Raw genomic sequence first — 13,591 nt, 5'->3', positions numbered from 1 at the left:
CCCCCCCCCCCGCTTAATGTATTCATTTTTCTTTTGTCCATGACTTCAGTCATCAGAGACATGCTGTTATTTTGCTGTCAGTATACCAGACAGTTGGTGCCCCATCTGTCACTCTGACCCAGTATTGACACGTTCACAGGTCTATTGTGGCGTGTGCTGTTTATGATACTGGCATACTTCTGGGTCTGTGAATTCATGTAGTACTCCATATGTAGCCCTTGCACGTATCGGGGTCTAGGATGTACTATTTGTGCTATGGGACAACGGGAAAAGGGTGGCTCATAATTTTGTGCTTTAGGTAATAAGAATCTTTACTTTTATCAAGCATATATTGTTATGGACCAGGAGCCCCATTGGTGCATTGGGTTAAGCATTGGCTGGCTAACCACAAGGTCGGCAGTTCAAGCCCTCCTTGCCTCCGCATGGGAGAAAGATGAAGCGATCCTCTTCTGTAATGACTTAGAGCTTTAGAACCCGATGGAGCAGTTTTATTGTGTCATATGGGTTGCTATGAATCAGAATTGACTCACTGGTTATGGGTTTTTGCTATGAACCATGAACAATTCTTTGTATTTATGTTCATTTAATCCACATAATAATCTTATAAAGTAGTTATATTACTAAATATTATCCCCATTTTACAGCTGCATGCCTTTTTGAAGTAGCTTCAGGGTTGGGACTACAACATGTTAAGTAAGGCAAACTGGCTACGATTAATGTAATTGTAGGAATAAGTAAGATGTGATGAGGACAGAACGTAAATTTTTATTCTTTGGGGCATGTGTGCCTGAAACCCATCTTTGAACGTGTAGGCCTCCTGAAATTCTGAACAACTGTGGATGTGTGTGAAAGTGCAGCTGTGTGCATTTTCCTGTGATACCAGCTTCACAGCTTCTGGTGAATTCCCAAAAAGGTACCCTGGACTATAAGAAGTGAAGAGCCGCGGTTAGGTTTACCAAAAGGTTGAAAAATAACGAGAGTTGCTGTATTCCTCACAGGGCTTCCTCTCTGACACATAACCAGGTTCATTGACTGAAGTTCATATTAATTACAGCATGGTTAACTAATCTATATACCTGATTCAAATTTTGCTAGCTTTGTTACTGGTGGTCTTTCTCTGGCCCAGGATCCACTCCAGGGCCCCACGTTGCATTCAGTGTCATATTTGCCTTCTCTCTTCCAGTCTGTTAATAGCTCCTCAGTTTTTTGTTTCGTTCACGAGCTTGATGTTTTCTCCAAGTATTGAGCAGTTTTTGTAGATTGTCCTTCAGTGTGGGGTCATCTCATGTTTTCTTACAATGAATTGCACTTACATGATTTTTTTAAAATTCATTTTATGGGGGCTCTTACAGATCTTATCACAATCCATACATCCATTGTGTCAAGCACATTTGTACATATGTTGCCATCATCATTTTCAAAACATTTTCTTTCTACTTGAACCCTTGGTATCAGCTCTTTTTTCCTTCCCCCTTCCCCCTCATGAACCCTTGATAAATTATAAATTATTGTTATTTTCATATCTTACACCCTCCTGTCTCCCTTCACCTAGGTCTCTGTTGTTCGTCCCCTCAGGTGTGTGGGGAGGTAAACGTCTATCATTGCCATCAATTCCCCTTATCTCCCCCTTCTCCCCCCGCCGTCCACCTACCCTCATGGAATCGCTACTCCCATTACTGTTCCGGAGAGGATTATCTGTCCTGGATTCTGTCCTAGCTGTACCAGTGTACATGCTCTAGTCTAGCCTGGATTTATAAGGCAGACCTGGGGTCATGATAGTGAGGGGGAGGGGGAAGGGGAAAAAGCATTTAAGAACTAGAGGAATGTTGTGTGTTTCATTGGTGCTGTACTGCACCCTGGCGGACTTGTCCCTTCCTTGTTACCCTTCTGTGAGGGCATGTCCGATTGTCTACAGATGGGCTTTGGGTCTCCACTGAACCCCCCTCGTTTGCATCATTATGATTGTTTTGGGTCTTCTGATACCTGATCCCGTCAACACCTCGTGATCACATGGGTTGAGGTGCTTCTTCCATGTGGGCTTTATTGCTTCCCTGCTAGATGGCCGCTTGTTTAACTTCAATCCTTTAAGACTCCAGACGCTATACCTTTTGGTAGCCAGACTCCATTAGCTTTCTTCACCACATTTGCTTATGCATCGTTTTTGTCTTCAGTGATCATGTTGGGAAGTTGAGCATCACAGAATGCCAGGTTGTTTGAACAAAATGTTCTTGCGTTGAGGACTTGAGTAGAGGCCCCATGTCTGTCTGCTACCTTAATACTCAACATAAAGATATGTACATAGACCTATACCCCTATCGTTATATATTAATCTATTTACATATATACATGCCTATGTTTATTCCTCTGTAAATGTCTTTTGCCTCCTAGCTCTTTCCTCTAGTTCCTTTTGCTTTTCTTCCCCCTACTATCTTGTTCAACATTCATTTGGTTTTCAGTAATTCTCAGCTACATTGCACTTGATCAGACCCCACCAGGCATTCTATGCCCTCCTCACCATTGGTTTTAGTTTTCTTGTTCCTTTGTCCTTGGGGTTTTGGCTTCCCCCTCCTTTCCCCCACCTCCTCCTCTCCTATGTCATGCCCCCCCCCCCAGCCCATTGGTCCCGTTGTTTCCTCCCCCACTATCTTACATAGGTGCATCTTATTTATCTATGTAAGATAGGGGGGAGTCTATAAATAGTTCCAGGTCTGTCTGCTGACCTTTCTTTATGAATGTTTCCCGATCACGTCTGGTGATTTGCCAAGCCCAGCCTCCCGAGTCAGAGGTCTGTTTTCGGGATTCCTTGGTGACTTCGTTTCTTTGCTCCCCTTGCTCCTCTGTTGTGCTCCCTTCGTGTTTCACCCCAGTGTGTGGTGGGTGGGGGTGGGGGGGATGAGGGAGTCGGCTTATGCTATTTTTTTAAAGATCACCAGTTGATCATCACAGCATTGCCATTTCTATTAATAACTTTACTTGGATACGGTGGTGCCTTCTAGTTTTCTCCACCATAATTAGCATCTTCCCTTGTAATTCACTATCTTGTGGGAAGCTACATACTTAACTCTAAAGAGCGTTACGTGTGCCAGTTGTTATCCTACTAACACAGTCTTTTCTCATCCAGCCATGATCTATTTCTGCAAAAGTTAATTTGGGGGGTCTAATGGCAGCTCTAAGTTTCCCTCACATCTGCATTTATTCTTGGTAAGGAAGAGCTGCCACTGCTCCCATGTGGGTCCACGGGTGTTTATGCTGTGGGTTCCACTAGAACCAGGTCATTATGTTGTTGCTCTAATGCACTCTCCCAGCTTTGACCGTGCAGCTGAGTCTCCTACAAGCCCTCGTCAATGTTAGAGCGCTTCCACTGCTGTCTGGACCAGGAAAATGTTCCCGCTCACTTTGAAATTTTTATATTCTATAATCAACTTTGTCTCCAAGGAGCCTTGGCTCTTTTTACTGAGCACTGATATGTAAACTTCAAGATGTAGGTGCTGGGTGTGTTCATTGTGACTGGTGTCATTGCCCAGGCTCGGAACTGACAGAGAGAGCTAGGAAATCCAGGTAGCCGCCAACAACATGCCAGTCTGTGTTTCTTTCTCACCTCTCGGTCTTTGTGTAATTCTTGATACCTCCGCTTTCAGTTCAGTCCATCACCACAAAACTCATTCTAGCCTTTCTCTCTTCCCGGTGTGCAAGTTTCTGATGGTGAGAAGCCTGGCTCCCATTATCCAAAATATATATGAGAGGGCTTTAAAAAGTTCATGAAAAAATGAAATGAAAAGATAAGGAAAGTTTCCCATGAGCCTTTTGAATGGTCTCATACACTTATTCAAATATGTATCATTTTTATTAAGAAGAAAAATGCCTTAGGATGGATACTAAATATTAGTGGAATATTTAAAAATTAATGACCTATCTATTGCAGAGGACTACACAGAAAATCTGCTGCAGCTCCATGACGCTGAGGTTGTACGGTTAAGAGAATACTACGAAGTTCACAAGGAACTCTTTGAAGGTGTTCAGAAGTGGGAAGAGAGCTGGAAGCTTTTCCTAGAGTTTGAGGTACAGTCCTGGTTTTTTCCTGGTCTGATTTTGTTTTCTCTGTAGTGAAATGAGCTGTCAATAAAGTACGCCCTGTGCCAAATGAGAGTGCCGTGCCCTTTGCTCGTTACCAGGTTCCTAAAATCCTGGCTTGATCATTAAGTCTCTTTGAAACGTGTCAGCCCATATGTATTTGTTGAGAGATGCAAGGGGGAAAAGTAAACTGAATGGCTTGTTGAAATAAAGATAAAAGTTAAAAAGAAATAAGATAAAAGTTTCCAGCATAAAGGGAGCCCTGAGGGAAGCAGCCATGTGCCCTGCTGCACCACCTGCTGCCTTCGGTCAGCAGGGTCCCAAGCTTTCCTAGCTGTTTCCTAGCTCATCTTACCTCGAAGGTGGCACAGCACGGACTCTTTGGAGCACCTCTGTTGATGTGCCAAGTCAGCTGCTAGAGAGTTGGAGAACTGCTGTTCTGGATACATTCTGGGTTTGAATATTGCAAAAATGGCATGAGGCCATGTATGACTTCCTGATTTCATAAGGGGCAGGAGGAGAATCACTTGCCCAAGAGCAGTTCCATCAGGCAGAGATCAGACGTACCCTCACCCTCTAACCTTTACCCTCTTCTGATACCAGCCATCCCTCTCATGGTACTCTTAATTCTCTACTGGGTCCCATAATCTGTTGCAGTGACCATATAGAACTCACAGACAGTACTCACAATTATGGAGACTTATAGGGAAGTCAGCAGGTTGCATTCAGGATTAGTAACCTCTTCTCAGTCGTACTCATAGACCCACCTCTTTCCTGTCCTGGATCTCTTGCCACACAATCCCTTGACCTCTGCCTTGCTTAGGCAAGTGTTAGAAGACTCCTTTAGCACTGATAAATGCCCAAAGGGCACCCCACTCTACTAGCCAGTCTCCTTCCCAAAGGCACTCAGCTTTACTTGTTCAATGCACCTGGAAGCCCACTGCTATCTCATGCTCTGAGCCAGTGTTGCCTCTGCCTCCACCTCTTCACACAGGGATCTCAGGCCAGAGGATACCCTCTGCTCCTGGCTCTTCTTTCTGAAGGTTATGAGAGCCCCCATTCTTGCATCTGAGAGGGCTCGCTGTGTTTCCTGTGGAATGGCAAAACCTACCAGTCCCTACCTTAGAGCCCCATACACCTTATTTGCATGCTCCCACTCAGTCATCTGGTTTGAGTTACAGACTGTGACTAGCAGAAGCCACACCAAGTAGTTGACCTTTGCCACAATTAGATCTCAGGGCTGGAGCTAGGATGAGGCAGCCAAGGAAGCTAGGGCTCCAAATGGGAGCTCCTCAAATTCATGCCAGCCCTGTTAGAGCTCAAAGTGGCCTTCAGAGAATCTTTAGTTCAACCACTTGTAGTTTGCAGGCTGGGAAACTAGTAGGACTCAGAAGTAGATCAGACTGAAGTCTTACAACTACATAAGAACATGTGTCCTAGTCTTCCAAGTATCCCTACTTTCAAACAAAAGTAAGGGATGTGTAGTCGGTACCAGGTACAGAGCCAAATAAGCAACTTCCTGTTGAGCTGCAAGGATTTAGGAAAAAATAAGAATTGAATCTCTCTCCTCCCTAGTTTGTGTTTTATAGGCAGTCACTACAACACCAGCCTTTAACAGAAATAGAATTTCTTTACAAGTTTAAGATTGTTTCTAAACTTTTCTAATTGCCTACCTCTATTTTTAGTATATATGCTCAATTTATATATATAAATAACATGTTTATTTGTATGATAGTTCTTTTAAAAAATTTTTTTTTGATCGTTCTTAATAAAAGAACAATATCCATGCACACACAAACCCTAGAAAAGTTGAAAAGGAGACACTTAGTATTTTATATTGGAAAAAAAACCTACTTGTCCATTTTGTGAGGGTTAATTTGTGAGAGTTAGTTTAAGCAGGTATCTATAAATCCCGTCAGTAGGCTGAGTTCAACTCATGGCTACTCCAAGAGACGGTGTGGGGTGGGCATTTAAACTATACTTCCAGGCTGGGGTGGGCATTTAAACTATACTCTGCCCTATTTGGCCAGGAGTGAGGAAGCATGTAGAGGGGCCGGCAGCACCTGCTCGGATATAGACCTCTGGATACCTTGCATCCTATAACGTGACAGCCCAAATCATCTGCCCTTCACCCAAGGAAAGGAACTGGCGACATTGTACATGAACTATTCAAATCTGCCCCCCCCCCTTTTAATGCTTCAAAAGGGTAAACTTCCTGCCTTCCAGTGAATGATTTTTCTTCTTTTTAAAAAATCATTTTATTAGGGGCTCATACAAATCTTATCACAATCCATACATACATCCATTGTGTCAAGCTCATTTGTGCATTTGTTGCCCTCATCATTCTCAAAACATTTTCTTTCAGCTCCTCCCCCCACCCCTTCTCTCATCTCTCCTCCCTCATGAACCCTTGTTAATTTATGAATTATTATTTTCCATGTCTTACAGACTGATGTCTCCCTTCACCCACTTTTGTGTTGTCTGTCCCCCAGGGAGGGCGTTATAAGTAGATCATTGTGATCGGTTCCCCCTTTCTCCCCACCTTCCCCTTCCCCTTCTGGTATTGCAACTTTCATTATTGGCCTAAGGGGTTTATCAGAATGATTTTTATTTTTGCCAATTAAAATATGAAATGGTATTTCTCTTCCCTGGAATATGTACATCCTATTCCCTTGCCCCAGATTTCAAATGTCTTTTTAAATGAGGATGGGAGGGAATGCCGAACCTTCCTCATAGTCTCCGTAGAACTTGTGTTCTTCTACAAGAGCAAGGAGTCTTTATAGACTTGGGTGGCCTGACTGTCCTGGATCTTAGCCTAATAAAATATGTTTTTTCCACAGAGAAAAGCTTCAGATCCAAGCCGATTTACAAACCGTGGGGGAAATCTTTTAAAAGAGGAAAAACAACGTGCCAAGCTTCAGAAAACACTCCCTAAGGTAATACTGCTGCTGAGCTGTTCATTGCTTTGGATTGTTTTCCCCTAAATGGCCCGCTCTTCCAAAGAGTAGACAGGATTGTAACTATTTACGGTGCCTCCCTGGTATAGGCAAAACTGACTATCCAGCCACCTTTTGAGAAAATGCTGTTACCCTCTATTTTAATAATAATAGTGGCATTTACTGAGCTAAGTGTTACTATTTTAAAGTGCTTTCCATGTATTCATTCATTCTCACAGCATCCTTGTGAGGCTATTTCCATTTTTCCAGGTGAAGAAAGGGAGGCGTTGAGAAATAACTACCCATCTTTAAATAGCCAGTAAGAACCAGATTCCGTATTAGAATCCTGGTCGTCAGATTCAGTAGCCCGTGGTCGTCATGTGCACGGCCTGGCTTGAGAGCACCGACCGTTCTTCAGCGCAGCCCTGGTGGTTTAGTGCTTATGTGCTAACTGCAAGGTCAACAGTTGGGACCACTAGCTCCTTAGTTCCCCTTAGATGAGGTATTATGCGCTCATACACAGTTACAGTCTTGGAAATCCACAGGGGCATTTCTACCCTGTCCTACAGGGTCACTTTAAGTTGGAATTGACCCGTTGGCAGTGAGTTTGGGGTTTTTTATGGTTCTTCCTGATGAACAAAGCTAGTGGGCAGAATTCTCCCATCTTTTCCCACCACCGTGTGTGTTGGGAGTGAAACATTTTTAGGCTTTGATTTCTCACCGCTCTTGTTATCCTTGTGGGTTCAGTTAGCCGAAGCCAAGCTCATGATGCTGTGAGGAGAGGAGTAATTCTTTAGTAGAAGTCTTTCATTCAGCTGATGTCATTAAGCTGTTGTGTCTGATCTCAGCTGGAAGAAGAGTTGAAGGCACGGATTGAAATGTGGGAGAAGGAGCATTCACAGGCATTCGTGGTGAACGGACAGAAATTCATGGAGTACGTGATGGAACAATGGGAGCTGCATCGGTTAGATAAAGAGAAAGCCAAGCAGGAAAGGGTAAGTGTGAGCACAACACAAATTGGGAAGAGGGGAAGGCAGTAACTTGAGTAGCCTAGTCTCAACCAGGGATCAGAGTGAATTGAAAAGCAAGTAGGCAGTTTAGCTCTGCATACAGAAACTTGGCCCTAGATTTCTGGTCTTGCTCTGCACTGACCCTAGATCTGCTCTCACTGGGCTTGACCACTGTTGGATCTGACTTTTCACACAGCAACTAAAGAACAAGAAGCAGACAGAGGCAGAGATGCTCTACGGCAGCGCTCCCCGGACGCCCAGCAAGCGGCGAGGACTGGCACCCTGCACACCAGGCAAAGTTCGGAAGGTAGATGCAGGCTTTGCAAACCACTGTTACAAGGGACTGTGGAGGCTGAGCTTCCAGTACAGAAAAGATGGGCAGAGGCTTTTGCCTTTCGGGCCTGAGTGCATTTGAAAGTGTGACTGGAGGGCGGAGGTAGTTCTGTGTAGTGCTCGACAGCAGCAGCCCCGCAGTGCCAGCTGTGACGGGTGCTAGCTGTGAGTAGGACCAGTCAGAGCCACACTTCTCTGAGGATGGAAACTTCTGTAATTCCAACAAGCTACCATGGTGCCGTATGAAGGCAGGTTTGCATGTTTAGTAAATGGCTTGCTCTTTTGTGCCTTGTAAGAAAATCACACATATTTTTCTATATTGTATGAGGGGGCTTCAAAAATTTGGGAAAATGGAACTGAAAGGTAATGGCTTTTTTCATGAATTTTTTGAAGTGATCTCATATTGCCTGTTTTGCCTCCCTATCGAATAGTTGGCTTTCCCCGCAGTTTTAAATTCACTTAGAATTTCTTTTCCCCATTCAAAAATTTTTTAAAAATTTTTTCTTGCATCATTTATGAGTAAACCCGACCGTTGGACAAGTGATGACGGACATAAACACCGTGATCCCCATAACCCAGATGACAAGCATGCGCTCACCCGAGTTTCCTCAAGCTCCTCTGAGTGCCCTGCCCCAGCGCCACCCATCTCCTTGCAACCAGGAATCTACTCTCTCACTGTACACAGGGTAGTTTGCATTTTCTGAAGCTTCATAGACATGAAACCGTTTGTTCCTAGGTCTGGCTTCTTTCATTTGGCACATTTCTTGAGATTCTCTGTTTCATACGTTGAAAGGTAACACTTCACTATTGAGTAGAGTCCTACAATTTACTGATGTTGATGCATCCATTACTGTTACAGATAAAGTGGCTATAAACATATGTGACTTTGTATTGACAGGCACTTTTCTCTTGGTCAGCTACCCAAGAGTAGAGTGCCTGCGTCTTAAGATTGGTGTATGTTTGACTCCTGAGATACAAAGTAGCGGACCCAGTTTTTTATAGTTGCACCTCCTGGCTATAAATTGGAGGTTTGTTTCTTTGTGTTTTTTGTTGTTGTTTTTTAGTTTTTACAGGGCTCCTTAGAGCTATGCAATATTAAACACAGCAGGCTCTTTTCCATGAAATTCGTTTTTCTTGGATTGCCTCCCTCATTCAGTTCTCTGTAGAATAGAGAGGCTAACAGAATTGCCAAGAATGTGGAAGATGAGGTCTCACCAGTAATCTCTCTGTTGTTCTTAGCTGAACACTACCACCATATCCAATGCTACAGCCAACAGTACCATTCGGCCTGCTGTAGGGGGAATGGTTTACCGCTCCCCTGTGTCACGACTTCCACCTTCTGGCAGCAAGGTTAGTATGCTCCCCAAGCATGGCTTATCTTAAAGTCACCCAAAGACCCACCTACTCATTGCTTTTGCTAAGCTGTGTGGATTTTGTTATAATTGAGATGCTGAGAGTTGACAGATACAAGCTAATCAATTATTGATGGTTCAAATGCTAAATGAAAGACAGAAGAGAACGGTCAAGTGTGGGCCACCCTGGCACTTGGGAAGGGCTGTGCTGTGATTGGGAAGTGAGGCTCGGGCGGGTGGGAGACTCAGGTCAGAGTCACTGGTGCTGAGCTAGCTCCCTGCATGTGGGCTCTATCCAACTCGGTGCCTGCCGACACCAGATCACTAGGCAGACAGGTGCTCATAAGATGGGAAGTGGGGAGCTTGTGCTGAAATATGTTCATAGTCTAAATTATGTTTAGACTTAGTTCAAGGTAGGTGTCCTGTTGATCCTTAAAAATTCACACATATTTGTAAACCAATAATCCAGGATTACATAGATAAGGGTTATCAACCTTCGACCATTCTGAAGTATTTTTAAGTGCAATCCCAAGGATAATACATTGGTCTCTTACATTTCTCTGCAGCCAGTAGTCAGTGCCACGTGTTCGGGGAAAAAGACTCCCCGTCCCGGCATGTATGGAGCGAACAAGGAGAACCTGGAGCTCAATGGCAGCTTCCTGAGCGGTGGGTACCCCGACTCGACCCCCCTCCAGCGCAACTTCAGCATTAATTCTGTTGCCAGCACCTATTCTGAGTTTGCGGTAATTCACCTTTCTAAATATCTACCAGTCTCTGGGGAGCACACAGTTGGGGCAGGGTGGGTATCTTCCCGGGGCACCCAGGCAATGAGTTACGATGCTGACCGTGGGGGCTGAGAATCCCTTTCTTGCCATGATTGTGGTGGGGGTGGAAGTAGCTGACGGGAGTGAGTAGGAAGAAATTTACAACCAGACCTGTAATCTGGATCCTTCTGCTTAAGATATACCACTCCCTGGCTGCAGGAGATGACCTCTCTAATGACTACCCTGGTGCTCTCTTGATGGAGTTCTTGGTAATTGTCTTAATTCTTTGTTCTTAGAAGGATCCGTCCCTCTCTGACAGCTCTACTGTTGGGCTTCAGGTCGGTATGGCAACCTTGCATGTCCCGTATCCCTTTTCCAAACTGATCTGTCATCTGCTGGCTTCATTCCCACCTGGGTAAAGGGCTACACTAACCAATAACCTCAACTGCATTATACAACTGTTTTTACAAAGATAGAGGGAATTCCTTTCAAGCACCACAAAAATACTATTGGATATAAGTTCCAGCAAGCTAACCTGCTGATTACAAGAACACGTGTTCATACTGGAATTGGATTCTCAGCCCCACTAAAGCCAGGCAAAGTTCATCGTGAGCTCCCTGATTGTAACATCTGCGGCCTGCAATGTGCTGGAAGTAATGAAGGCGTCATCATGTGGGGAGGGAGCCCTGGCTGTGTGCTACCTATGATGCGGCTCTTGGCCTCTGTGCTGATTATTTCCTGGAGTACATTCCTTACTAACCCACTGGCTGAATTGCCAACGTCTGTCTCAACTAACCAGTGCTCCTTTCCTGGCCTTCCCTATTTCTACACATTGAGCTGCTAAGCCTCTGGGAAGCCTTGGAAGAAGAAAGCCATTTCCCCCAAATGCTCTTCAACTCCCAGTATCTTCCTTCACTTAACAATGCCCTGAACAACCTGCGCTCTTTTCCTTGGATACCTTCTTACTGAGCTGAGAGGACCCTCACCCTTGGGATGTTGGCCCTCACCCAGGGCACTCCCTCTCGTTGCTGCAGTGACAGGGAGAATGGTACACTTGCCCAAGGCTTATGCCTGCTTGGAGCCCTAGAGTTAGCCTTCTATTCTGACCCTTCTTCCAAATTACACGGCAGCAGTTCTAAAAGTGGGTACGTGTCACTGGCTAGCTGATTGCCACGCCATGGGCCCCAGCTCTCTTTTGCTTATGTGGTCAAGTCCTGTCTTATCCACTGCAATGCGTCTGCTTGTCTCTGGACCTGCTTGTGCCTGCTCTGGCTGTTGGACTCCACCAAGCAACAGCACAGCCATAGACCGACCTCTACTAACAACTTTGGCCACGGTTTAATCATGCCTCCTTACCTTCTGCTTCTCTACCATGTGCTCCAGCATGAGATTAAATCACCAGCAGGCTCCAAGGCCCTCCCCCAGGGATTGGTAGATATGTGGTCCGGCCTGTCTGGTTACTTCAAGGGCTCAAGAGACCAAAGCTTAAGACTTAACCTAGCTTGAGAGTAGCTTTGCCAAACATAAGGGGTTTCCTTTCTGTGAGGTGGATGGGCTGAGGTAAGACACGTAGATGTGCACACATGCTTTGTCTGTGACTAATAGAATGGTGTGCAAAGAACCTCATCTGCTCCTAACACAGCTTATCCCTGGACTCAGGAGCTCTGTTTTCAAGAAAAGCCCTCAGGGGCCCTTCTGATCACACTGAACTGAACTTAGAAAGGGGGGTCCTGCAAATTGGAGCAGCACAACCACTGATCATATTTCTTTTTCAACAGCAAGAACTTTCAAAGGCTTCCAAATCTGATGCTACTTCTCGAATCCTCAATTCAACCAACATCCAGTCTTGAGAAGCCCTCATCAGCCACTAGCTGTGGCTTCCTGTGCCTCATTACACAGGGTGGCTTTAATTCTTCACTTTAGGTTCATCTGAAACCCTGGATGGATTCCACTGCCATGGGTCTAACACACGTGTGTGAATAGTTGTTACAGATACAAGTCCCTGTGGACTCGGCGAGTCCTCAGACTTGTAGGGCTCTTTGTTCTGACCCAGAAATACATTTAAACTTAGTTTATTGCAGTAGTGCAAATTTTAGCATGAGACTTAGTTTCTATACCCCGTAAGTTCATTTGCTGAAGCACAATTAAGGGCTTATTTCACCATTGTCTAAGAAAATGACTGTATGCTCATCCTTGTGGTTATGGGGCATGAAGTAATTCTGCCTGTACAATTGTCATTAGCAATTAACATCTCCTTTTGTTTAGGGATGTTCATCTAGTGCTGTCGCTGTTAGCTTTGCTCTCATCTGAAGGCCTGTCCGCACCACACAGGACAGCGTGTGCGTGTGTGTGTATGTGTGTGTGAGAGAGAGAGAGAGATTGAGGTGGCCTGACCTACTGCCAAAGAAGTGACAGGGAGGCTGGGAACACCTTTGTTAAGACTGTGTACAGTTGTGTTACTAAGTGCAATGCCCTCGATGGGGCTATGTCTATGTGAACACATGAGCTTCTCAACTCTCCCAGGGCCAGGGCCCTCCTCTCAGTTCCCACTGTGCCCAAGCTCTTCTGCCATGGTCAGCCCCACTGGGACACTGGGTGGGGTGGGCTGTCTGTCGTGGAGATCTGGAACTTTGCACGTGTCAGTACTGGGGAGTTGCTCCTGGTGTAGTACCCACGATGAGGCGGCTGCCTTTACCTACCCCATCCATCACTACTGCTCTCCCCAAAGCACTATTATTTATTCTTGCTCTGCCTGTCGTGGAGATCTGGAACTTTGCACGTGTCAGTACTGGGGAGTTGCTCCTGGTGTAGTACCCACGATGAGGCCGCTGCCTTTACCTACCCCATCCATCACTACTGCTCTCCCCAAAGCACTATTATTTATTCTTGCTCTGCCTGCCTGTACCAGTACTACTGTCAGCACACTAAATTCTCACACTTTGCAGTGTGGACGTGGTCTGTGTTAGCCATGCTGTCTAGTCATTTGTATATATGTATTGTTTTTAAAATATGTTCTGAAAAATAAATTTACAATGTGTATACTTAAAATTCAAGATGTGTTGTGGTTTTGTTTTCCTTTTCTCCCAAATCATTTTTTGTTTGGTATATTGAAAACAGGACTAAAG

The 13,591-nt window shown here is 44.9% G+C and overlaps 1 protein-coding gene across 3 annotated transcripts in view; it reads left to right on the top strand.

Moving 5' to 3' along the window:
* Nucleotides 1–13,215, top strand: part of PRC1 (protein regulator of cytokinesis 1) — a 39,290-nt gene extending 26,075 nt beyond the window's left edge. The window contains exons 8-15 of one of the 3 annotated variants that reach the window (XM_030884474.2): nucleotides 3,923–4,059; nucleotides 6,912–7,007; nucleotides 7,856–8,002; nucleotides 8,214–8,324; nucleotides 9,590–9,700; nucleotides 10,269–10,445; nucleotides 10,763–10,804; nucleotides 12,245–13,215. In XM_030884474.2, the coding sequence (XP_030740334.2) occupies nucleotides 3,923–4,059; nucleotides 6,912–7,007; nucleotides 7,856–8,002; nucleotides 8,214–8,324; nucleotides 9,590–9,700; nucleotides 10,269–10,445; nucleotides 10,763–10,804; nucleotides 12,245–12,316 (893 nt within the window). In that variant the 3' untranslated portion in view covers nucleotides 12,317–13,215. The remainder of the gene's footprint in view (nucleotides 1–3,922; nucleotides 4,060–6,911; nucleotides 7,008–7,855; nucleotides 8,003–8,213; nucleotides 8,325–9,589; nucleotides 9,701–10,268; nucleotides 10,446–10,762; nucleotides 10,805–12,244) is intronic. The other 2 variants (XM_045286274.1, XM_030884475.2) reach the window with 2 other exon arrangements.
* The last annotated feature ends 376 nt before the right edge of the window (nucleotides 13,216–13,591 follow it).

Source organism: Echinops telfairi, unplaced genomic scaffold, assembly GCF_000313985.2.
Source record: "Echinops telfairi isolate 266 unplaced genomic scaffold, ASM31398v2 ScPeMD7_7;HRSCAF=31, whole genome shotgun sequence".
NCBI lineage: Eukaryota > Metazoa > Chordata > Mammalia > Afrosoricida > Tenrecidae > Echinops > Echinops telfairi.
Note: the sequence above shows the minus strand (reverse complement) of the source record. Positions and strands in the feature narration are given on the sequence as shown.